The sequence below is a fragment of the Falco punctatus genome (genome assembly GCF_963210335.1).
Source record: "Falco punctatus genome assembly, chromosome: 5".
In the NCBI taxonomy this organism is placed as follows: Eukaryota; Metazoa; Chordata; class Aves; order Falconiformes; family Falconidae; genus Falco; species Falco punctatus.
The window spans coordinates 41985098-42013084 of record NC_137584.1 but is presented as its reverse complement, the minus strand read 5'-3'; the positions used below and the strand labels follow the sequence as shown (position 1 = coordinate 42013084).

At 37.5% G+C, this 27987-nt stretch overlaps 1 protein-coding gene across 2 annotated transcripts in view; it reads right to left on the bottom strand.

Moving 5' to 3' along the window:
* Nucleotides 1–27987, bottom strand: part of PRKN (parkin RBR E3 ubiquitin protein ligase) — a 766653-nt gene that overhangs the window by 110582 nt on the left and 628084 nt on the right. For both annotated transcript variants that reach the window (XM_080390567.1, XM_080390566.1), the window contains exons 8-9: nt 19553–19614; nt 6039–6188 (exon numbers count right to left, since the gene is read on the bottom strand). In XM_080390567.1, coding sequence (XP_080246693.1) covers nt 6039–6188; nt 19553–19614 — 212 coding nt within the window. The remainder of the gene's footprint in view (nt 1–6038; nt 6189–19552; nt 19615–27987) is intronic.

The window sequence follows — 27987 nt, the reverse complement described above, 5'->3', positions numbered from 1 at the left end:
AATTGCAGCACGGCAAGATATAGGCAATGGAAATAATACACCTTGACAGCAATACATAGCTTGTTAATTATACAGTGCTATTCTGGGGTAAACTTTTTATTAAAACATCAACATCCTACCACATCTTAAAAAGCCCTATATTTTTACAGTTCATTTTAAACCATGTAAAACATTACCAGAAAAAACCCTACAAATCCAAAAAGAATTTTGGTCAGCCTGAGAAATCCTGTCATATTTTAGCAATGAAACAACTTGCTTGGCTGTTGAAGCATAATGTGTCAACAAGATGAAATTCCACTTTCTAAAGGCGAGAGTGCCCACTCAACAGAAGAAAGCAATATATGATTACTGTTTAGAGCTTGTGGTGCAGTGCTAGCAACTCAGCATTTAGCATTAATAGAAAATGTCTGTCTCATTTTCATTCCCCTTGAAAAAACTCCCTATACAATATTATGAAACATTCCTGATGTGAGTTGGTTTCTTAATCTCAGCAATACCTTCAGCTATTACCTTATCCATGGTAATTTCTTTCTGGTGAATTTTCTTAAAAGCAAAAATTTAATGACACATGGAACAAGGACAGATACCTGAAATGTAATAACAAAGACTAACCCTTCAATTTTACTATGGGTACTAGATAGCAGCTATCTCCTATTTCCATTTTAGTGTTTTGCAAATGACATAAAGGTCTCAAGGTCTTGTCTTTTCTGAATTACTGCTCTGTTTTTCAAAAACGTGGAGTCTCTTATTTCTGCTCCTGCTTCAACTTCCATTCCCATCCGAGACAGAAATTCAGATCATTGTGCAAACAGCCCATCTTTACCCATGACCTTTTTTTCATCTGATTATAAAATTAAAAGGATTTTTTCCAGTGCAAGTATCTTCAAAGATTGTCTTGAATTACCACTACGCATCTTGACTATCTTTATATCTTGAAGTATTTTTTAAAATGTCTATTTTCTCTTTGCATACATGCAAGATTTTCCTGGTACTGCTAATGAAAAAGCAAAGCACATGTCTTGAACCAAACATTTATACCTACATCTCTCCAAATAAAGTCTTTCAGGTTAGCCAGGCTTTCAAACATTTTGATCAGGCAGTATATATATGGAATAATGTGCCAAAACCAGACACAAGAGGGATAGAAATCGCAAAAAGAAAGTACATGCTGATCACGATAATACATTGCATTAGAGCTGAACTTTACAATAAAAGACTTAAAACTGCCAGATGTGGAAACTGCTTTTCACTTCCAGACTGGGGTGTTCTTACAAACTATTATGAAATTCATATAATATGAAATAGTTCTGAAACAGTCCTAGCAAGCTAGTTCAGTTACCAGAGGGAGTATAAGTGCACTCCCATAGCACACAAACTGAGATATAAAACCTAAAATAAACAAACCCACTCCAAAAGTTTAGGAGAACACACACAACTGACAAAATCATCATCTGAGTTATCAAAATTAAGTGAATAGGTACTCGTTGCTTGGAATTCAGATTTGTGTCCTGAAAACAAAATATATTTCCCAATTGCTGACAGTTTGCCTACATGCTTATTATTGTGCTTGCAAAGACATCACTAAAGATGAAACATGCATGCCAGCAAGTGCATGAACAGGAGACAATGAATCACAAAAAAGATCTTTGCAAACAACAAGAATGTGTATTGCGCTTCTCATGTAACTATTTTTGTGTCCTCTATTCTATTAAGTTTTCTGAAAAGGCAGACATTTATTAATTCTACAGATACGCTGCAATTGCTTTTGACATGTGCTTCCTTAGCCATGAAAGAAGAATGCAAGAAGAAATCAATAGGAAAAAATTGCTGGGAAGAATGAAATTGCCTTAGGGATTTTGTTCTATGTAATACAATGGACTAGGAATTCTATTTATAAGGAAGACATGGTATTTATATCTATTGATTTTTCAGGGACCTCTTGCAGTCTGCAGTCTTAAAATTACACCTGTCCTAGAAGGGAACACATTTTTTGTGAACTCTTGATGTTCTCCAATGGCATTTTGCTTACAGAACAGTAAATATGTGCAGAAGAGGTGAAATAACCCCAAATTTTGTGCTCCCTTTGCAAGGCTATAACACTTCCTTTATCACTACACATTTAATACACTAAGGTTGAGTACTCATGGACTGGAGTTTGACATTAGGGGATCCAAATGAAGAGCCAAAAAACATCAATTATGACAGCTTCTTCCTAAGACCACTTAAATTGTTGCCCAGACTTTAGGATAGTTTAGAGTGGTCTCAGGACCTCCATGAACCTTCGAGAGTCACGTCTTCTAGCAAGGGATTATCAAATAACAGGGGATCTCTGGAAATACATTCTTCTTCTTGCTTATATAGGCTATGCTAGGAATGAGTAAACTCAAGGGGAAAAGACAGACAGAGGCTGTATCTCTACTATCCCTGATGTCCCATCTCACCCCATTGCAAGGGATAAGTCAACTGATATTGTATGCTGCAAAATGTTTATACTATTTTGCAGCAAGGGATGAGATGCAGTCACACATTAGCCTGTTATCATCCCACTGAACAATATTGACAGGGGATGTTTTGCAAGACACATGAGCTGTATGTGTAGAAACCAAGGCATATTTTCTAATAAACAAGTAGTATAGTTCCTTGTGAAGTTCCATTCTAACGTGCTCTAAACTACAAACTTTTCCTTAATATGTAGGAACTAATATGCCAGTATAACATAAAACAAGACAAGAATGTTTTATTCATAGAGCTTTTGTATGCCTTGTTTACCACAGCTTTTCCTGCACCAGGGCCAGCTGGTACAATATGTACTGTCTTCTATTGTCTGTTGCTGTTTTCTTGTATTAAATTTGTCAAAATTTTATGTCTGAGCAATAAAAGTTAATAACATAGGTCTGATGCAATACCAATGAGGGTACAAAACAGTGTGTAATGGTAATATCTTGGTAAATCAATTAATATGTTTATAGCTAATGATAAAAAAATAGGAAAGATTAGGCAAGAGTGAGGTCAGTCAGTGGTACCATGGTGGTACCACAACATGGGTTTGGGTGAGGACTATTCATAATCTTTAAAAAGATATCTTCATGCTAGTTTTCAAGTCAAAATAGATCTCCCTTGTTCTATTTCTTTGCCTGGAAGCTTGAACAGATAGCAGTGCCTGACTGCAGAGCATACATAGGAACATGCTTAAATTTAAACCTCTCTCATCATTTTTGATACAGTTATGTCTAGATATTTACCAGGCTGTTTCTGTGCCCCACATACTGCTGTTTCTAAATATCCTGAGACAAAGCAAAATCCAACATCTTTACTTTTCCCAAAGGCCCTTTCAGCAAATTACAAGTTTCTCTCAGAAACTCACATTTAGCTTTGACCAACAGCAATGACTTCGCAGAAAGAGATTCTATTTCCTCATTTCGTGTGCCAGAGAAGGAAACTGAGGAAGGCAAAATGTCTGTGTCCTACCCTGGCTCAGTTGTTCATTTTTCAAAGCTTTTTGAGATTTGGTTGGAGTCCTTACATGTTTGGGACTGCCTCACACAGTTTTCTCTCTGAATAATGGAGTATTTACTTTCTTTCAGTTCCCAGTTGCCAGTCTATTCACTACGCGGTTTCTTCTGCCTCTTCTTTTCTAAAATGGCTGCTGAAAACCCTTTTCATTTACTGTTGACTTTCTCTTGAAAACCTGTCCCTCCTTTCTCCCTTGATCTATCTCTTCAGTTAATCAAAATCTTCATCTACTTGACAGTTAGCTACCCTTATACTGCAATTCAGACCTGAAAAATCAGTTTGCTCTGTGCAGCAGACAACTATTTCTATACAAGGCTTTGGGGTGAATAACAGGTCACTGATGTTAGATGTAACTTCTGCTGTTAGCAATATGTTATCAACTCTGAACTCTACCTGAAGACAGAGATTCAGATGCCCCAAAGAAAATCTACATATCTAAAGTACAGCTTAAAGGATGATACAGATATTCATAGAGAATCTCCAGATTCACATTGCCAGCCTTATTTATTTGCTTTCCAGCTTCAGCGAGGAACATGTCTCTAACTTAAGCTGTAGAGGTAAGTATTGCAAGGCATCTTTCACTACTTTCATTTGAATGGACAAAAGGGACATTCTTCATCTTGGGCCTTTCTTTGAGCTTGTGAATCATTGTATACACCCGTGAGGGAACTTAGAGCCCTGAAGTCAGTTTTTCTGGATTCCATAAAGAAGAGTGGAAGGCTTTCACACTAAAAAAGACCAGGTTTTGTCTGGGGAAAAAACCCACCATAGTTTAACTTTCTGAATAGAAAACACTCCAAGTGACTACAGAAAACAGAGCAGAAATAAACAGCCTTCCTAACTGTCTTGGTGTCCTTGCAGCTGGATCCTTACCTTCAGACAGCTTTCTCACTGGCAGCTGACTTCAGTGCTAGAACCCTCACCAGAGGAGATCTTCTGTGACAAATTTTCCTTGAGATTATCATTTGTCATATTGCAAAGAAATTCAGACATGTATTTTCACTCTGATTCATTAGAGATTCTGAGGAAGCGTCTTAATGTTAGCAAAATTTGGCTTACAGACCAGCCTCTTGCTTCTCATTTCAGCCTCAGTGAATTGTAGCCCCTAATGTTCAAGACGTCACATAATTCAGAACAAATGGTGAGGTTAAACTCAAGGCTGCAGATCGGGTCACTAGCAAGCACAGCACAGAGTCCATAAAAGGAAACAGAGCAGTTTGCTAAACCAGGCAATACATCAATCCTTTATGCTGTGTACACTTTATTTACAGGGCATTTGCAGATTCAGAATGATGAATGAAGCAGCAAAACACAGTTTGATTTTCATCACTCCAAGGCAGAAAGCAGAGTAAAAATTATTTGTGATTTTATCTTTTTTAACCAATCCCTAATAGTTAATCTAGAGGCATTTCTTTTTGTTTACTCAGTCTTGTTTCTTATTACTTTCTCACCTCCTGCTTTATTTTATAGCCCTATGTCTGCTCAGTGAGTCTGGGGAGTACTCTGTTTTACATGCACCACTGCATGGACAGATAGGAAGTTTTACCAAGGTCGACAGATGCTAACCTACTCATAGAAGAAAAGTTACTGCGACTTCCTAGTTCGGCAAACTATTATTCTTCCATGCTATCAGTCTGGGCAATATCAAGACTGCAATAAAAAGTGCATTTTCCACAAGAAAGACAACAGCAAGAGCATGATAATATTTTATAAATATAGATATTTTCTCTTCCCCCATAGACTGCATGGAATTCAGTAATAATACAAACCATGGAAAGAGTCACTTAGTTGAAACATCATTTAGTCACTCTGATGTAACATTTAATATATTCTTTTATGTATAGATTTCTGTCTACATATTTCTATTTCCCTCAAAGCTTTATTCTTGTAAAGTACCTATTTTTCCTACTGCCAAAAAATTCACTGATCCATATGATCTGATGTTTTAGCAAAAACATTTTCAAGTGTTACCTGTTTTTGTTTTCCTGAAATCCTTCATTAATTGTGCATTCTCTCTAATTAAAAGAAATTTTCATCAGAAAACAAAAACATTTTTATATTTCTTTTCATAATGTATCAACATGCATAAGCAATGTCACTGAAGTATCACAGACTGGGCATTCTCTCCCTCTCTCTCCTCTTCATATGACTTATAAAGAAAGTTAGTGTTAATATAACAATGACTGCATTGCTCAAGATCCTGTTCATTTTTCCTGAGTGCTAGGAGAAGAAAGTAAAAGTGCATTTAGATTGTCATTTCCACAGTTCAGTTGTAACTACTCAGTGACTTAAACCAAATACAGCAAAGAATTCTGGAATGGACACAGTCTACACCATGAAGTCATCATTCCTAAGCCATAGTGCTGTATTTAAATTGTTTATTGAGCTACAGTATCCCACTCTGGTATGAAGGGCAATTAGAGTCACTGATGGAAAAGGCAAAAAAAAACATTTTCCCCCTTATTCTAATATCACACAATAGCAATTGTTTCACACACTGCTAGTAGGAAAATGTATGTTCTTACCCCACAGCCTATTCCGTTGCCTGGTTCACATACAATTTTCCTTACTCCTGGTTCAGGAAGTAAGCCTGCTCCACAGCCAGGAGTTGGACACAGCACTCCTCCCATCTGCAGCACACATTCCTCAGCCCCATAGCGCTGGTAGCGGTTGTACTACAATAAAAAAAAATTGGTGTTAAACTTACAACAGCTCACCAAAAATACCCAACCCATGAACTTTGACCTTGAATCTATCCCACATAATCAAGTCAACTGTCCCAACGTCTCACATGCTAACTTCAGGTTATTGGTCAAAATCTAAAACTTCGCGGTGTCATTAAATGGGGTATCACTCTGATCCAGCTTGCATCATATGCATTGTTTCCTGACTCACAGCTATCACTTTCATCACTAGAAAATTGTATGGGATATCAAAATCAAGAAAACAGCAGGCTGCTTGTATGAGTAACCTCAAGAACTATTATATTGCTATAAAATAATTATTGTAAACATCATAAATATAGTCCAAGAACACATTCTGATAAATGCTTTATACAGATTGAAAAGAAACCCACAAAAACCCTCAAAGGATCTATAGCTAGAAGTACAGTATAATGTTTGAGAGCTAAAGCGTTGTAAAACTTGCCTAGCCAGCTTTATTTTCAAAATAAATTTCATGAAACTGATTGGAAAAATCATTCCCTGATATACACTTATTTCAGTGTTAGGTGTAGTTTTTTTCAGGGTCTCCCAGGAAATGTTAGCTTTTGCAGTTTTTATCTGGTTCCACCCTGACAGCCTAAAAGGCTATGGAAATGCCTCCATTTTAATGATAGAGACATTGACACACAGCAATATTAAATAGCATGCTCAGCGTATCCTCACTGACAAAAATGTCCACTCTAAAACGACTGATGCCATTGCAGTAAGTTTCCCTGGCCTGCCCTGCTTTCAGCTGGAGATAAGCTGAACAAGTACAAATCATGCTGCATACATGTAAATCACATCCACTCCAGGGTTCTGCGTTGGTGCAGTTCCACACTAGTGGCTATATAACCATTGTAAACCAAGCTTCAGATTCGCCTATAAATCTGGTCTACTGTAGAGTGAAATAAATGAAAGCATTTGGTCCTAACAGCCCCAAAGAAAACAAGAAAATCCAAAAGGCCAAAGAGGAAGGGAGCAGTATGAATTTTCTCCAGGAGAGGAATGACTTTATGGTGTACTAAAGTAACAAAACAGAGCTTTATGTTACAGCGCTCACCACAGTATTTAGTGCTTCATAAACTTTTATCCCCATAACTGCTCATGAAAATCCTGTTCCTTTTTTCTGGGGTAACAAACTAAAAATTCTTTCTCCAATATGTACCCCTCTCCAAAGAAATCCCACAAGGAAAGCTGAAGCATTAGGACCAAAATCTCATGCACAAAGCATACAAAGAAAAATTAAAATTACAAAGGGGCTCCACTGCATGTTTTCTGCTAATGTTTAAGAAGATTCTTCTGCAAATGTTGCCATAACATGTCTTGTTACACTGGCTTTTTAAAAATAGTATGTGACTACTTAAAACACTAAAATATATAGACAGAAAAGTGTTGCGTCACAGAAAAAAATATAATATTACCAAACTGAAAGTATCGACATTTGTCAATTAACAAAAAATACAAACTTTCTCCCAAAAGAAAAGCAAAATATAAAAGGAGAGAAAGCCTTCAAAATATCATTCTGCGTATGAATGACAATCAGAAATACTGATTTAAGGAACTTGGATCTGGAAAATAATAGTAATTTTAGAAATGCACAAGACATGTCTGCACAGTCTCCTTGAATGTAGGGACTCAATAAGTCAACTGGTGTTTTTCTATGTTATTATTACGCTACAAACTAGAGTAAATACATAAATATTTAATATTGGACTCTACCAATTTTCAGCAAAATTTGTAATCTTTGCACTAAATACATGCTAAGCACTCCGAGTCATTCTGCTGGCCTTGAACGGAAATATGTGTAACCGCAGCTGCAAAACTCTGATGACCTAAATTTTTTTCAGGGCAGAGACTGGACCTGCAGGTGAGGATGGTGACTGTCTTACCCCATTAAAAAGGAACATTGTGCTGCATGTGGGATTGTTAGCAGCTTCTCATTATGGAGGCAAACACCAGCGACACTGCAGCTGAGATTCTGTCAGCATTTCCATTATAAATTCTCAGCTGAAAAAAAAGGAAATACTTTCCAGGCATTAAGTTGGCATAAAAGGGCATGGAGAGATTCCTCCCATCTTCTCTGCCTTTTTTTTTTTTTTTTTTTTTTTTAATATGTATATACACAAAAACGGGAATGAATCTGTCTTGTTAGAGAAAGTAACAGAAAGGAAATGTCCAGTCTACCTACTGCCAAGGTGGCCTAAGCCATCGTATTCTGTAAAACAAATATAACATTTAAGTAAAGGACATGCCAAATCAGTATAGCACTCTCATCAGTGATTTTCACACTACAAAATAATAAAAAAAAAATATTAGTTTGAAGACAAGGGTCCTACTAAACCTGTTTGCACATCTTGACATCTAGTTACCAGCTTGTTTCCTACCTTCAAAGTCCAGATATATTTATAATATGTTATTTTCCAGTTTCTTTTTCCTTGTGCCTGTATACTAGCTCACATGAAACCCAGCAACCAAGTAAACCACATAGTAGCAGAAAGTATACGTTTGCTGCCATAACACACAGTCATACATAACATATGTGGATTTATAGTCTTTATTCAGTGGCCTGAAATAAAACAACTCACTTTACCTTAACCGTGCATTTATAAAAGGCTTGTAAAGGGCCAAAACACTTATCCATGAATTATTAATTAACTATTTGCATATAGTGACAGATTATATCTATTAGAGGCATTTTCTCTTATATACCACAGCCACACATATCACACAGGACTGATGCAATCAACACACTTAAGGCAAGTCAATTTTCAAAAGCCCTTCAATATCTTTGGTGCCCATGATTTATTTTTGATCACATGTCTGGATGAGATATTTAAGGATATTCCAGCAGATGACCACCACTGGTTTATTTTACCTCTTATTCTTAACTGGAGATTTAAAGTAGGATTCATGTAATTTATTCTGGATTTTGTCAGTGATGATGCCTATAGTTGCACTGGTTGTTTAGACTCCTTTCATAATTAACAACTTTTTGTAAGTAATGGGAGAGATAGGATGTAACTCTTCTTTTCCTTTGTAGATTTGTACATCAGTGTGAGAAGAACTGAGCTCTGGAGTGCCTGTTCTGTTAAGAGTACTGACACCTGAAATCAGATGATTCCCACAATAGCTGCTTCAGTTCCAATAATTATGATCTTATGTCTCCTGGCCTAAGCTATTTTTGAAACGAATGTTGAGGCACCTAAATGGATTAAACTGTGAATGACCTCAGGCAATTTTAGCTCTTCAAAAATTAAACATCTAACCTAAACAAGTCATATAGGCTCCAAATATACTGAATGGGAAGAAACAAGATCCCAAGAAGGGAATTTATCCTGACTTACATGTGATGTCTGAGATAGGTAGGATGAATGACCCTGTGGAAGTGCTATAGCTGAAGCTGAGAAAACTAACTTATGCTAGATATCTAACACATAAAGAGCTGCCATTAAAAGATGACTCTAACTCTTCTATACATTCAAATATTTCACAGCATCTATCACTCAATTATTATCAATGTGCCTCCTATTTAGAGAAGCACTCATTGTGTGTAAAATGGTTCTGTATCCTAAAAGGGGGAAAAATGTCTCCAATTACTTTTAGGAAAAACCTCTTACAGAGTTTAATATATGGGGAACTTGACTGACCTGGCATTCATGGCACCTGATTTCATTCCTGGCAGCAGCACAGCCTTCCTGTGGTTTTCATGTAAGTCACTTAATCTGTGCTTCTCATCAGTTCTCCATTTGTAAAGAGGAAGAATGATACTTGCTGATTTCACCATAGTGTTAAGAGGCAAAACCATTAATAGTCATGAGGACTTCAAATACTATGGTAATGAGGGGCATAAAATTACACAAAAATCACCTGCCGTCTACTGCTGCTAGAAAGCAGCTTTTGAGCAAAGCATATCAGGCATTTATATGCTACTGTAATAAGGTCCTCAGAAATACAGATAGGTAAACAGTTGCTAGATTCACCACAGAACCATATATTTCAATGCTTATTTGAAAAAAACCCACAAAACTTAAAAAATATGATTTACTCCGAATCACTACTGATGAGACATCTACAGGTGTATGAAAAAGGCAGAAAAGCACTCTGATCTTTTTTCTCTGAAAACTGCATCCTGTTGTGAACTTTCCCCTTGATTTATGAATTGTCCTAGTCAACCCAAATCTATACTTTTCATGGAATGAAATTTTGAGTAGAAAAAATTCCCAGCTCTACTTATGATACTTCAATCATATTATGAAGTTCTTTTGTGCAGTCTTTGCTCATAAAGACTTGTCAGAACCTTTAGAAATGACTTTTAAAAATTATTATAAATTATAGTATGACATAGACATAGAGGCTGGATAATTGTAATGATTTATTCCCTGCTCCCCACTTTCCAGATTGAGATAGTTTCTCTTGAGTCTTAGAATGGTACTGGGGTTTCAATCAGTGGAAATTCAATCATTTGGTGTTGTATATCAAGGGCAATATAAATTAAATCATTAGGCTGACACAGGAATAAAAGAGGTTTAACTATGGATTTAATTCTTTAGATACATTGAGATTCAGATACTAAGACAAAATGTAACACGCCTGGATGCACAAAACTCTTGAAAAATACACTCTGTGAACACAGTGACTCCTTGCCAAGTTATTTAATTTGCAAGTTATGTGTTAATATCATAGAATCATAGAATGGTTTGAATTGGAAGGGACCTTAAAAGATCATCTATTCTAATTCCCCTTGCCACAGCACATATGCCTTGTGCTCTTTTAATTAATTAAACATTTTGTGCACAGTTTTCTTTATTTTCCTTTTTCCCTTCACACCTAAAAGCATTGGCTTAGTAGTAGCCTCGCAGGGAACTTTGGACAAAAGTTTAACAGCTGATGTAAAGCCAAAATTTCTAATCTCTGAAAGGTAATTCAATTACTTGTTTCTTTTAACTGCATGTAATGGTCTCAGAGGAAAGAAAATCTACTTTCTGGAGTCAGATTGTTTTTACTGCTCCTATAAATCAAATAACCATCTGTGTGTTTCAAAATTAGATTGTGGAGGCTATTAGTCCATAATGTAGACTAAGCACTTTATTTTTATGTATTATACACATACACCCCCCCCAAATTAGTTCCATAATGTAATTAGGCAGCTTAAAGTACAAAACTCTTAGTACTTACTGGAGTAGTAAAAATACTTACAAAAGTGTTACCTAAAATATAGATTAAAAAGGGTGCTCTCTATGGAGCACCCTTACCCTATTTTTCCTGAGTTACTGGGCTCCTCTGCTGGCTAGTGATAGGATAAGAAGTTCAGATCATCAGCTCCTTCTTGTTCCCACAGGAGCACCTCAAAGGAGACCAGAAAGAGAACCACTTTCTAGAGCAGGGGTCCTCAAACTACGGCCTGCAGGCTGGATACGGCCCCCCAGGGTCCTCAATCCGGCCCCCGGTATTTACAGACACCCCCCTGCCCCAGCCAGGGGTTGGGGGGAAACCAAGCAGCCGCAGATGACCTCCTGCCACTTCATCCGCGTGCCAGCCCCCTGTTTAAAAAGTTTGAGGACCCCTGTTCTAGAGCATGGAATTTACTGACTTTAGAAAGTCATGGAAAATTAGGTAAGGCAGTCTCAATATAATATTTAGATAAGACTGGACCAATGCTGCATAATTAATGGATGAAATTAAACTGGAGTAGAGAGAGGAAAAGAAAGAAAAGACTGCAGTTTGCAGAATGATCTGAAAGAAAGCACAAGGTGAGGAGGATGAAAATAGAAAATGTAGAGTGCTGAGAACAGAGGACACTGCAGCAGGTTTTATTGGAAACCAAGCTGAATATATGAGAGGCAATATGACACAATGAAGAAAGTGGACTAAGCACCGTCTATAGCTTGGCAGTATTATTTACAAACTATTGGAACTTTGTGATCTTCCAGCAAATATTTGTGGGATCAGTCTGAATAGACTGAATGCTGGAGATGATAAACATCCAGTTCCTTCATTCCAACTCTTGTGGAGCTCAAATCTACATTCCCTTCTCCTCTACAAGGAATAACCATCAAGGCTGTAACTGATACAAGGAAATCTTTTCAGTCGATGCTGTTGCGAATTGTGCAACTAATTCTCACTGAAGTAGATTCTGGCTTCTGGGGATTCCACTTCTCAGGTCACAAAAGTGAATACATGCATATTGCATGAAAGCAGATCAAAGTCATCCAAAGGATGGAAGAAGTCCCATTTTCTACAACGACCTGAGATCCTGAATGCTGGGGTTCAAATATTATCTCTGAATTTAGTAAAAGCTGGGTTGAAGCGAATTCCACTGTTTTAAGAAGCACTCAGGTTTTTCATTGATAGTTGTTACAGACAAGTAAACAAATTGAAATTTGGGTCCTATGTAAAATGACATATTTTTTGGTTATGACAGGAAAATAATATCCTTTAAATTCGTTTTGATCACAAGTACTTTCTCCTTTCTTTCTCCCCATTTTTTATTTCAGCTGTTGAACAAAAAATAAATTACTTTTACTTGTCTAGTGCACAGGCAACAAGTTAGAAAAGGAGTAAGAAAATAGAGATGCCCTGCCCATGACAAGAAACCAAAGAGAATAAAGTTCTGATAATCCAGGAGATATAAAGCTGAGGAAACTACATGGATCCCAATTACCTCTGAAGTCAGAGAAGGTGGTGGTTAGGAGACATTCAAAGCAGATATAACATAGGAAGAAAAGCGAGGTACATTGCTGGTCATATGAAATTGCAGGACTGTAAAGTCTGTTGTGTAGTTACAGCTATAAAAACAAGGTGGTATAAAGAGGATCAGGAATTAAACGCAGCAGCTCAGTTTTAGAAAGAGTTATGGGATGGTGATGACAAATCCAAAAGGTGAGCCAAATGACATGTACAGAAATCGAGTATCAGACAGAAAAATTAAAGAGACAGATGTGTGTAAGTACTACTCACATTGAGTAGTAGCTGAAGCCAGGGGACTGGGTGGGAAAGCACAGAGCTGTAAGGAAGATACAGATTTGAGAACAGTAACAAACTAGCTTTGGTTTAGTAATACGAACTGGATAAAATATTCAGTGAAAATTTATTCTTTTTTTTTTTTTTAACTGTATGTGAATTATCAAGGTAACATACCTTTTGTCCAAGTATAGTTATCAAAAAATCTAGACCCGCAAATCCCTCAGAAGCATTTTGTTGATCATATTTGACATTTTCCTGCACTAAACCCAGCTGACTAATTAGAATTGTCACATGACATTACTTTTGCCTGAATGGGTAAATATACATCAATTAAAGACTGACTTTACATTAATATTCTGTAGCATATACATAAAACAAAATTCTTCTAGCAAGTATTGCAAGCAAAAAAAAAGTAAAATAGACTCACCCCCTGTCACACACATGTATTGTACACAAACTCCTTTAAAACCTCAATCAATGTTTAATGATTTTTGTCCACACTGTGTTCTTTTAATACTGGATTTCCATATCTCCTGAAGTTACAGCTCATGGCAAAACCTAGCACCAGACCACACCACCTTTGAAGAGCATGGGGATCTGCTGATTTTCAGAAGAGGGTATTCCTTTGCATAAGCTTTCCCCAACTGTAAAGGAAATGTGGAAAAAGAACCACAACCCCCGCTTCAGGTTTGTTCAGATTCCAGGGATATAAACGCCCACAACATTTCTAAAGAAAAAGTGAGCAGTGATATGAGTTGCAGTAGCAGTTGATAGAAGAGATCTGTTAAAATTGATCATTCCCCTGTCAAAATATCAAGAAACTGGCCAATACATTCTGCAAAGTTGTCAGAGCAGATGATATAGCAGAGAAGTGCAGCTATACATTACTTAGCAGCTTCTTTTCCTGCCACTAGCATGTCATCTGCTTCATCTGGGCTGTGACCTGTTGGGGGCACTCAGGTATAGCGGCAGATTGCTTGCTCTTGCGTTACTTCTTTTCCCTTCCAGCCTTCAGATGTAGCTGCTATTTTATTCACGAATCGCAATATTCCATTTAAACAATTAAACAGGATTTTTTAAATTCATTTTGGGGAGAAGAAGGAAGTTTCTCAGAGTCATTAGGGAGACTCCATAACAGTTCACTGCAAGTCATCTTGCTATGTTGGTATATTGTAGTGTTTAGGTCTGAATTACAGTGCTCTCTCTGCTGTCTCTGCCACTGGCTTGAATTACTTGCCTTGCACCGTATTTGGACAGAGCCCATATTTACTACATTTTTATAAGCAGCTTGTACTATGACCACTTGTATCACCCTTTGCATTTACTTGCAGAGACAGGCAGCCTGACAGGGCAAATGGCTACAGCAGGAGACTTTCTTATATTGTGCTATTTTTCCATATCTCCCCACTTAATATATCTTCCATCCCAATCCTGAGTGTATTGTTGGTACCCATGAAGTGAAGCAATTAGCCAGCAGGTTGGACTGTGTCCATTATGCAAGGGGAAAACGATGGATTATGAATAATGTGATCAAATTGCAAGAAAAAGCTCGAAAGAGCTAAGGACTGTTAGAAAGCTCCAGGTTTTACCCTTCCTGGGGCTGCATGTCCAGTACACTCTCTTTGCCTTGTACAGACCTTTGTGCACTGGGAGAGTCTGTGAGGAAGAGGTCCAAAACAAACCAGTCAAAGCTGCAAAGGTCAGACTCTCTGGCACCTTCTCAAAGGGTCAAGTATCAAGTGGGGTAGCAATCAGTTGATAAATGCAGTTGATAAATGTATTTGTGTTGTATATTAAGCCAGTTGCTCTGGAAGCTGTGGTAATTCAGGTATCAACAATGCATATTGGGAAAGCTTGTACTCTTCTATTTCATCACACAGACTATGATTACCTCTTTCTGTAAAGTCTAAAAAAAAAATCCCTCTTTAAAAACTATCTTGTTGCTACCAACTAAACATTAAAATATAGACTTTCCAACTAGAATGAATTTCCCATAATGTACATTCCTGAGGGAACAGAATGTGGGAGTTTTACATGTCCAGGAAACTACTGAGAAGTTTGACTATTTGGACAACTGTTTTATTATTACAGAACTCCCTTTAGGAAATATTAATGAGCAATGCTTCATGCTTCAAGTTGAACACAAAGCCGTTTTTTCTCAGCATTAGTTTTCCTTCAGTGTTTACATTTAAACAAAAAACCTTTTTATTTCGATAGACAGGTAGACAGGCAGACACATGCTTTTGAGTGCAAGCCACTCAAAAAATTTCCCCCCTTAATGACATCAACAAAAATGATACATGGTCAGAATTTACAGGAAATAAATAACCGAATATAAGGTAGAGACCAGGGCTTTGTGTTAGGAACAGTTGCTTGATTTTAATTTGACTGAAATTTGGTTGATAAAGGTGAAGAGAGTTGATGAAGCAGACTTGTCTAAGGCATTTGTCTTGCTGTCGCCTGGCACTTTGATTAAGTATTTACAGTGATACAAAATCTAATACAAATTAGATCTGTAATAAAAATTCAAATACACATAAATAAATAAATAAAACTATATAAAAGCTAAATAAAAACATCTAATACAAATAAATCTACAAAATAAAAAATGCCATATATTAAGAGGATGAAAACTTAGCTATCTGGCATATCTAAAATGTAACTGTGAATGGGTGATCGTTATTATGCAGGTGTGTTTCCAAAAAGATCCTAAAAGTATTGATTCTTGGCCTTAACACCACCTAAAACTTTTACCAATGACTTTGAAGAAAACCAAGAAAATAAAACATCCATGATAAATCTTGTAACCATTTGGAAGGAGGAAGTAATGAACATCTAACAGGGATGGTTAAGTTCATGCTACAGGAGTATCTTTAACTGTTGGTAAACTGGGTTTAAGCAGACAATTTTCAGCACAGTCACATGTAAGATTATTTTTCTAGGAACAAACTATTACCCACAATTGCAGAATGGGATTTCTGTCTGGGAAGAAATGTGATGGATTGTGAGCTGAATCTGAGCTGTGTCCATCCATGTCCAAAAGCACTAAGGCACCTCATAGATGAATAAATTGAAATCTCTACAAGGGAAATTATATTCCTCATGGGGCAGCCGCTGGTTTAACTGGAATCCACAAGATTCAGTGGGAATGTCCACTTCAAATTGAAAGGTTCTTTTCTGTCTGAAACATACAGCAGACAGTCTGACTCTCTTTTGCTGTATAAGCAATTTTTTACTCTTGTTTCAGGGTTATGGTGTTTTTTTCTGAGTTGCATTCAGAGGTCGAAGACATTTTCTGTTATGATGATCATCTACTGCCTTGTGACAGGACAAAGGGAATTAGAAATATAAAGGATCTGGACACTGTGAAAGGGGAGACAGGCAATATAGGGGTCATACTGGTGCACTACTGCCTATGCCAGACTACTATCTATCTGGTGGAGTGGTGGAAAGAAGAAAAGGCCAGGAATTTTGTTTCTCTTACTACTGAGAGGTATAATAAGATCTAATGTCTGCAAGTGATTTGTAAACAAAGAATGGATGCTTTTCTAGGCAATATAGTCCGGTTTAAACAAGAATTAATCCAAGGCAGTCATGTAATGTGTATTTCTAAAGGAGATTATAAAGAAGAGATTATCACAATAGTCCATTCTGCTTGTATAATCTGGCTTTAAATATATAAGCATTTTAAAAATAAATCAAGATTGGACATGAAGTAGTAATGGGCCCCTATTATACTTTGCCTGTTGCTTGGAGTGGAAGAAAATATATGTTTGTTAATAATACGGAAATTGTAAGCAGTCTGAATAAAACAGTGTTATAATTAATTATGATTTTTTTTCTTTCTAGTATGCCTGACAGCAGAAAAAGACACACTTCCGAGCTTTTTTAAAAGCAAATATATCACTAAATAAATATAAGAAATAATTAAATAGCCATGTGAATAAGGACTTTCTCCAAAATTAATTTATTTTATAATTTAGATTTATTTTAAATTTTTTACCTTGGTTTTGCACCAAATTCTCCCTGTCAAAGTGTGTGCTAACTTCAGCCAAGAGCTACTGTGATTCACCAGTAGACTCATGATAACAATGCTTTTGGAGGGATAAACTATAATTGCAATATTCTTTATACATGCATGGTCTTATGGAATAATTCAAGCCTCATGGCAGTGTTCACTACTTGAAAAGACATCATTCAAGGCTGTAATGAAAACTGCTGTGTACAAATAATTTGTTAGTGTAGTCAGTTTCAGAGAAAGGCAAATGTTTATAGGTCAGACCCATTCTGCAAAACAACTTTCCATCTGCACAGTTTTGTGCTCCTAATGCATGATGACAAAAAATTCTCATTTGTTTAGGTGTATTCAATACAAAAAGGAGTAATGTCATTTTGAAAGTCAGAAAAAATACAAAAGATATTCCAAGTGGCAAAAATACTGCATTCATTTGATTAGCGAGGCTTTCCTCATCAAAATCCTCTACTCTCAAGACTTTTCTTGTCATTGGATGGAAATTAATTATCTTTTCTTTTGTAGCTCCTCATGGTTTACATCATCCCAGTTCTGAAGTTTGTGTGATCATATAATTTAATATGGTCTTAGTGCAAAGGTGTAAGGGTAGGTGAGTGGAACAAAGAAAGATTACATAAACAATCTTAAAACTGACATTTCCTAATGTCTGAATTCTTCATTTGTGGTCTTAACTCTTTTAGCCTTTGTTTTTATGTCTACCACATCCTTTTCTAAAAAGCAAAAAGAAAAAACCAGAAAATCCATGAATTAAATTATATTGGTCTATCAGTGGTCATTGGCAAGGCTGAGGTCTGCAACTCCATCCTAAGAGCTCTGCCAGTGGAGCAGTCAGCATCTGTCTGGTTCAGCCCTTTCCCAGATACAGTCTCTTGGTTTAGCCGTTCCTTACTTTTCCTTCACATCTCTCCTTTTGTCCCACTCCTCCTGCCCTGCTTAGCTTTACCTCCTTGTGCAGCTCATTAAGTAGAGATCTTCCTTTACCAGACTTGTTAGCAAGTTTCCATATATGATCATGCCCTGACAGTTCTTAGTCCCAGTTCCTTGACAGACACTTATCCCTACCTTTCTGGTTTCTACTGCTACTCTGGTTCACCAGCCAGCCCCATCTCTCCAGTGTCCCCAGGCTTCATCTCACTCTGCCCTCCATTTGTCATCTGGCTCTAACCAGTCTCTTGGCCCCGTCAATCCTGGTCATAATTTCATTTCCACTTCCTAAATCCTCAATCTCACCACATTTCTACTTCAAGTATCTCCTTTGGCCTAGTCTGTTTTCTGTCCTTTTTTCCATTCCTGTCAGACAAACCCTTCCATAGTCCCCTTTCTGCTGCCTTCTTGCTGAGGAAAAGCTGTGTCCTTGAGGAATTTGGCTTTTGACTTTCTATAACAGCTGAAGGTGGGGGCTGGTGGAGGAAAACTGGGAGTCTAGAAAATGTACCAGCAGCCCTATCTGTAATAAGAAAAGGGAGAGTGACAGGGAAAGAAGTAACAGGGTGTTCTTGACCATATAATCTGATCCAAAACCCAAGAAACCAGACTTTGAATTAACATTCAGGAACTGCTCCTACCTTTGTCACAGCCCTCATATAACCTTGAGCAAGTCCCTTGGTACCAGGTTCCTTAAAAGATGCAGATAATCTCATGTACAACACACTAATGCTGAGCTTCCAGGGCCCCGGTCTCTAGTATGTGCAACTCCATGTCAGGCAGTTAGGTTTTATAACCAGTACGTTAGGGGAGATACTTGAGAGACAAAGACAACATGAATTTCAGTAGCAGTAAGTGTTTGAAAATTCAACTTGCCTCTCAGAATTTAAGACCATTTCACAATATCTCTGTACGTTAATTTCATTATTGACAAAATAATAACTATGACCATCTTGTGAGGGTTGCAAAGCATATTTCACTTACCTTTCTAAAATCCTTCTACAGAAATAGTTTTCTGAGTGCAAAGCACAGCTATGATTATGAATGAGAAACACTCTTTAAAAAGAGAAAAAAGGCCACAAAAAGAGATTTATAATATCATGAGTAGCTGTACGTATCAATCCTTTAGTTAGATTGTTTGTCTATCTGTTGTTTTAGAAAGCCTGTTTACTGCTGTAGTTGAAAGCCGACAAGTTGTGGCAGACAGCAGATGTACCAATTAATAACCTGTCAAGGCTGATAGATAGAATGAAAAAAATATATCTCACATATAACTCCTGTGAGTTTTTCCCCCCACGTTTCAGGTCATTGGGGTTCATGAGATACACTCTGCCTCCCTGGAGAGAGATGAAACTGTCTCATTAGCGTCTATCTTTCATGACATTAAGACGCTGCCTTTGAGATACCAACTCACCTGTTCTTCTCCCAGAATCCTAAAGTGATGAAGCTCTTTAATCAAGGAGTCCGGGCAGCCAGCTGTTGGAAAGAAACAAAACCAGGCATTTTAGAGGTTCCTGTCAGTGCAGTTTCAACATAATATTCATAGATGCAGAGAGGATAGAATACACAGATTACCTTAGATAAAGAAGATTAGAAAGATTAGCCATGGTTCTGCAGGCACCAGAATGCTGAAACCCGTCTATCAAATAACCCTTCCACATTTCCAAGCATGCTACCAAGAACACTTAGAAAGGTTATATTCTGAATATTTTATCCCTTTCCCCAAAGGACTACAAACAAAAGCAAGATGAAAAGGGCAGCACTGTCTGCCAGATACCACCAGCCCCTTAGTGTAAGCCAAAAAGCCTGTTAAAAGAGGATCTCACATCAAAACCTTGGAGCTGCCCAAGGCTGAATTCTCATTCACACACCAGCTTTGGACTCATTTCTAAGCATAATACAGGCTTTCCCTGATTCCCTGAAGGATTTCATAGGCCCCACAGATCACTTTAATTTTGGCTGTCACAAATACAACCCATTTCACAAATATGTAGTTGTCACCCACAGATGTAATACACAAACCAACTATGCAGGCAGGGGAGCGATTTGCCAGAACTTTGCAATGAGATTAACATTCAGTCACTACAGACTTTCACATCTGTACCAGCCAGTAAGAAAAAATATGTCTTGCTCGGTGCCATGCACTTTACTGACCTGTTCAGACTGTGATTAAATCCAAGGCTGCTACTCACTTTTTGTACACTACTAGACTCATTTCTGGCAAGCGATAAAAGTGCAGACTGTGAAAGCAATCTGGGCTTTATTCTTCTTACCATAAATTGAAGCATCTGCTTGTGAACAGAGAAAATTCCTTAAAAGGAATTAAGAGCATAGTTCTCCCCAGAACATGGGAGGAACTACGATTTTTATCAACCTGCTTTTCTGCTGATGCAACTACAAATAGTTACCTCTCATTCTTGATGACTGCCATTAAAAGGATGCAAATGAATTTAGAGACAGTTGTCAGGAAATCTCCATCAGTACTGTGGTTTCACTCAAAGCCAATGAGGCACTCACAACTTGTTGGCATAGCCATTTTAGGGATACAGAAGGAAAAGCTTTTATACTTGCAAGCAACATAACTAAAAAAGGCAAAACCCCTACTATATACAAATATACTAGTACAAGTCTTCTATTGATATAACTTTTTCTAATTAGGGAACTAATTTAAATGATATTCAAATGAGCTTCTTGCTGGTAAATGCTTTATCATTTCCATTCCAAGGAGGTGGAGAATGCACCATCAACACAACTTCATCAGCAAATCCTTTTAAAAGTAGCCAAGGTTTAAGGTCACCCAGGATAAAGCATGTGTTAAGAATTATCTATTAATGGCTTGTCTCTTACTAAATATTATTATTTATTCCCATTTAATAAAACCTATGATACTCTTATAGGCTTCCTTTTCACCCGTCTCTTCCTTTCTCTCACACACAAGGATATTCACATATTGGATCGTGTGAGTTTTAGCTCTACGTGATTCTTTCTTAATGGATTTTTACTCTTCTCAGCTTCTAGGACCACAACCCCTAAATCACCTTTAATTTTCTCTCCTCATTTACCCCATGCTTACGACTCTCACTGTTTGTTCTGTTTCTTGTTCTCAATGCACTTAAAGTTGTCCTTACTATTTCCACTACACAAACGCTTCTATGCAGAACTTTTCTGTCCATTTTCACTGGGATTTACATCTCCATCTTCCAGCTCATCCAAGCCCTGAACATATCAGCTCTAACTGTTCCACTAACTTCTCAACCTGAGTCCTATGTGTAGTCCAGAGCTATTGACTTCTCTGTGTTTCAGATCAGAACTCACTGCATAAAACACAGTTCTCTTACTCTCCAGTCCTTATGCGATTATTAACTTTTCCCCCACATGTAATTTCCCCTGAATATATCTGCATTGATTGTACACTGCTATAGGAATTTCTACGTGCAGAGGATAATTACGATTTCATGTAATACTGCATGTTAATCTTTGACAGATGTTAGCTTTGTAACTCAACTAAACTGCTTTCTGCTTGTCTCTGCTTTTTGCTGTCTTTACAGCTTCTTCTTCAACCAATCATTTCTTTCTTCCCTCTTATCCTTTCCAATTTATTATTCACTAGATCCTTTAAGATGGGAAAGTTTCTCTTTTTCTTGCCTAGCAAGAACTTTTTCTCTTTCCATTCTCCTTGAAATCATATTTCCTGAATGCCTATTTCTCCCAGAAATCCATCCCATTCTGCCCTCATGCATAATTTATATGATCTCTTTTATGTGAACTGCTTACATGCATTCTCCCTTTCTCCCATGTTAGAGACTATAAACATTTTGGAACCAAGGACCTTTGTTTGCAAAAAATGTGTACAAGTATGAAGATATATAGATGTATCTATAAATATGTATCTGTTTAAGTGTTACTAGTTGTCGACTGCTGCAACCTTTCCCCAATACAGTATTTTGTATAGTCTATTTTTTAGAGACTTGCCCAATACAGTTTTCAATTTTTCATAGTCCAGACTTTCACTGGATATTGAAAGCTAACTATACAAGTTACTGGCAAAGAAGATAAGAGAGCTTAAAAAGCATGTCACTGTTGGCATGATGCTTTCCAGCAACAATGAGTTCAGAAATGTCAAGTGTGTGCAGTATTGCATCATACCAACACACATTAGCAGTCTGCTATCTGTAAGAAGTCTTTTCAGATCTTCACATTGCAGAAGCAATAAATCAAAGAAACAATGGAAATTATTGTTGTCAAACAACAATTTGAGAAAAAAATAAAAATAAAGAAGAAATACGGAAAACAAAAAGAGATCATCCCTCTTTTTGGATATTTCTGGATGTGTTTCTGATATTTCCTATGTCTACTTTAATTTCTTTTGTTTAGTAAGCAGACCTTTGTAAAACATGCTCCAATGCTTGTTCTGGTGATCCTTTTTTACCATATATCTAGGAGCTGTGAAAAAGTCTTGGATAATGTTAAGTTCCTGCACAATGACTAGAGACAAAGGGTACAGACAAATAATCATTCCATAAATAAAAGGAAAATAGGTTAAAAATTACATATTCTACTGAAAAGAATTAAGAAATATTTTTCATCTCACCCACAAACCGACCTATATATCCATCAACATATTTATGTACACGGAAACACACATGGTGACTTGAAAATTATTACAAGTTAAGCACAGCACGCAGTGGGTTCACTGGCAAACTGTGCACACCAAAGGTTAAAAGAAAAATGCATTTTCTAAGTCTATGATGTGCGACTTGCGCATGCCATGTGAAATAAATAATCTGCAATTTACAGATTTCTGCTGTTTTGTGTAGAATGCTTTGAGGATTAGTTTTTATGCCCTCTGTAGTACAGAAACCTTTATAATCAATGCTCTCAACAATTACTGAAACTTTTCATTTCCCTCTTCCCAATTATTACTTGAAAAAGTACAGGCAAACATGAAATTTCCATAGACATAAACCAAACCATAGAAATATTTAAAAAATCAATCAATAACAATTACACATAAGAACATTAAAAGGAAATTATGCAAAAGCAAGGACAATAGCCTTTAATCAGAAGCCAAAAGTCAGGATTGAGGACATCTGCAGACTGATAAGATGGCAGCTAAATTGTTTATTAGTTCCCCCTTTCAACACACATGCAAACCTATGTGTTTCGTATGTTCTTGGCTGCAATGACTGTACAGGTTTTTGCTAACTGTGAAGGCAAAGTGAGATTTAAGAAATATAAAATTGATGCAAATCTTTAGTGTTTGTATACCGCTTTTTCCTCTGACAGCTCCATTGACCTCAAAGCAATGAGACCCATGAAACCAATGTGATGTCTTAGGAATAAGCTTGAGTCTCAGTAGGAAACTAAGTTATAAAGGGATGATACGCCATTCAAAGCACCAGCAGCTTTATAAACTCAACACAAGCAATTTCTTCTCTTCTATTTAAGCATTTATTACTTACATTAAATTTAAGCATATTATCTGTTTATTAATGTTCCATCCTACCTCAGATTACTTGTTTGAATAATTCTGTTGTTGCTTGATTCTCATATTGCTTTATTGTTGAACTCTGAGTGCTGCACTTATGAAGGAAAGTAAATTCAAAGACACAGAAACTTGCAACTGTAAATTTACAATTTACATTGTGATATTCTCTTCATAAAGATATACAGATATTTTTAATCTGATCGTATATGTATCTCCAAGAGAAGAATAAAGAAACAAAACTTAGGAAGGACAGTTTAATGTCTCCTAACATCTCAAATCTCCTCATTTCAAGTGGTCTGAACACACATTGTGAGCTACACTTGTAATTAAACTATGATTCTAATTACTACCAATTTAATTACCCAAGTCTTCACATATTTTTTTTCTCAGACAGAATTGGCTTCTGGTTTTGTTTCTGCTTAAAATTATCACTTTGTATGACTTATGTTCTTTGATGAGAAGGCAAAGGAAAAATTAAATCAACCCTTTCATATTGCATAAACTGGCAAAATAAAAGCAGAAAATGGCTGCTGTTACAAATACAGCCAACTGAGAACCAACGCAAGTGTCAGGGCCCTGATGGCACCACCAGCCCCAACTGTCCCTGCCCAGCCTCCTGGGGGTCCCCCACAGCCCAGGGCCCCACATCAGCCCCCCAGGGCCGTCAGCCCCTGCCCCAGTGACTCCCCATGAGAGCCAGTCTCCTGCTCCCCACAGCCGGGCCCACCCACGGGCCCACGGCCCAGCCAAGCCTTGGCCTGTCCCCATCCCCAGGGAGGTGCCCACGGCCCAGGGCTGGGGCTGCCCCCCGGTGCCCAGGGCTGGGGCTGTTCCGTGGCCCCAGCTCCCTGCTCCTGGCTGGGGTGGGACGGGCCTGGCTGAGTTTCAGCCTCAGAGAATCACAGAAAATCACACAACGTGCAGGTACAAGTGCATTTATCTCTGCTGTAGGATTTCGTGCTATGTCTTCCACCACAGATTTGTAGCATTATTCCCTGCTTTGCCTTTTAAATGCCATCTTTTCCCAAATGGTATGCTTGGATGAGATTCAATTTACTGAATTTAACCATCAAAATATTGGGTATATGGGTCTAATATATTCATTGCACGCTTCCTGTTTAGTCAACAGGAGGAAAAACCCACCTTCACAGGGTAATTCCCTCCATCCGAGGCAGGACCCCAAATGGTATCCACTTATATCCATCAACTGAGAAGTCTAAGGTGACTAGGTAAGATTTACAGAAGTAACTTCTAGACTTTTAAGGTTAGATGAGCTTATTTTCACCCAACACCTGCGATCCCAATCACTTCTGCACATGCTTAACTTTGAGCATGTAAATTTTCCCATCACATTTATCTCCACGCAAACTGTGCATTTACATGGTGAACACAGCGTAACTTCCATTTCTCTCACTTAAAGTTGATGTCTGCATCAACACCTGTTAATTCTGAAGAGTACATACCCTTTTGTGAGCTCTGAACACAACCATGTAAGAATATCTATCCATGCCCTTCAAAGCATATCTTTAGACAGTGCTAATTGTAAAACCAAGCTTGCAACTGGAAAATATTGCAAATACATGAGAATAACCAATTCATGCTTAGAAAATTAATGGACGCATCTTTTTTATTTTTTTTTTCCTGACTGATCCATGTAGAATTTTATTTGACTTGAGTACAGATACGAAAAATGTTCCATATTCAAAAAACCAATTCTACAAGTTTGGAAATGCAGCACTCTAGCACTCTAATGGCAGCACTTGCAATATAGCAACGATTATATATATATATGCAAGTGTACGCTGGCTTGCTGTGTGTGCACAGCAAGGAATGGTAGCAAGGGAAGCTGGCAGCTCAGAGGTTCTTGTTGCAGCAAGTATCCATTCGGAGCACAGCCAGCCTCTAGTTACAGTGGGACACAGCAGCTGGGACCCCATACACATGGTACAAGTACCCAGCACAGCACAGCACAGCCAACTCTGCTCAGCAAGCACGAATGGCAGGAAGAGCACAGCCCTGCACTCTGTGTGATAACAACGGGAATGGTAACGAGGTAGTGAGAAGAGGGAGCTGGGCTACACTCTCACACAAAACAGTTTTGAAATCCCATAATCGGTGTGGATTCATTTGTTATGTCATTTTCCCAGTCTCTTCCAACCTGTTCAACTAATTGGAATATTGGTGCAAAAAATACATCCTTCTGCTGTCTGTGTCTCTTCCAGTGAAAAGCAATCCTGTGCTGGTGACAGTGGGGTCACTCTTATGGGAACTGACAATGATTTCTAAGTATGAAGTGACTTCACTGTGCTTGTGTTAATTAAATGTTTTGATGTTTCAGGTGACCTTTTCTCGGTTTTGAAGTTACGTGAACATGAACAAAGACAAAACTAAGGAGAGTGGAATGCATAAGTATTTCATTGAAAAGAGAAGAAGATATGAAGAATATAAAGTATATAATTTACAGAATACAAGCACATAAGACTATCCTTTGAATACTGCTTGTGTTTGTGCATTGTGAAAGATGTAGAAATGTTTTCTCACAGATCCCACAGAAGGGTATTATTACAATAATTTGCATAATATTTTTTACAACTTTCATGAGCAATACTTTTGTAAATAGTAAATTATTGAGTATTTTTTCTCTGTTGTTACCTAGATAATTTTCTAAATGTAACCAAACTTAAAGCTTCATTAATTTGTAGATGTACACTGTGCTTATAGGTATCTTCCTTTGTATAAGAAAGATTTAATTTTTAAAGAAAGAAAGAAAGGTGATACAACTGTTCTGTGAATCATTTGTTATCTCAAGTCCAAAGCCTTATTATATCTGCAGGTCTTAAAATGCAGAGGATTCATGTGGGCACACAACTATATTTGGAAGATCAATTATTGCTAACCACAAACAAACAAAAAATCACACAACAGAAAATCCTCTTATGAAATCAGCTTGTAACAACTAGGTTTACCTATTGATTTATTATTAACAAAAGGCCTTATTTATTTACCTTCTGAATTCTCAATGTTGATCATGCATTTGAGTCGCATTGGCAAATGAAATTCTCTGACCCATACTTCTGCTTCCAATACCTATTTTGATGATCTATTGTGATTGAGGTAGGTTCAGTCATGGAACATTTTTTCCCCAAGCAACAAAACCAGATTTTTTGTTCAATGGATGCACAGTGCTTCTTCCCTTGCCTTACTTATAGGTATCAGAAGTCTTTTCAGCAAGTATAATACATCTTAGCTATAGATCTATTTAAAAATGCTACAAGCAGTGTTCAGCCTGTTGGACACACTAGAACAGGGGTCCTCAAACTACTGCCTGCAGGCCTGATAAGGCCCCCCAGGGTCCTCAATCCGGCCCCTGGTATTTACAGACACCACCAACCCACCCACCCCAACCCCCCCCCGGGGGTTGGGGGGGGAAACCAAGCAGCCGCAGATGACCTCCTGCCACATCATCCACGCACCGGCCCCCTGTTTAAAAAGTTTGAGGACCCCTGCACTAGAATGTTGTTTGTATTTTTTGTATATTTGCTGTCATCAGTATATTTACTAACTGGGAGACAGCCTTAGCAGCCAAGTATCTTGTACTGGCCACCTTGCAACTGGTGTACGAAATAACATATCCAGTAATAACTAAAAAAGTAAAGTAAAAAATTACACGGGGTTCTTTACTTGTAGTCACGCCATTCTGGTAACATCAGTTTGCAGATTAAATTTTTCCATACAGTAATCTAGATAAATAGATAGCAAGGTAAAACAAATATATGCCCCCAAAAAGATGCGTGCTTCAATAATATAGATTCCTTTGGAAAGAAAATATAAAAGGAGATTTTTCAAAAGCAAGAACTATTGAATTCTGTCCTTTCAAAGTCAGCAGGCACATATTTAGACTGTAAAGCTCAGCTCTGTGCTGGGCAATGCTAAACCTGATAGCACGACAAGGAATGCCTGCGTGTGGTTTACGTGCCCAGAGGTCAACATTGTGAAGGTCTTTCCTGTAAGTCTTCAAAAGTCTCTGTAAATCTGGAAATGGTGGGGCTGTTCTTCAGCTCAAGGAAACTAATACAGCAACAATTAAATCCATGGTGCTTACACATACTCATACTAGCAAAAAAAATGGGCTCTGTAGACAAAATGCAATACTTTCTTAAAAAAGACTGCATGCCAGTAGAAGATATATTTAAGTGCCACTCTTTCAAACCTTAATCTGTAATAAGAAATCTATTTGCTTTTTAGAGAAAAAATTCAGAATTGAAATTATGTTTTCCCCTTATTAATACCCCTGTCAAAGTGTTAAGTTAATTTTCTTTTTTCTTGATTGACGCCTGACAGCTGAAGTCAGTAAAAAGACC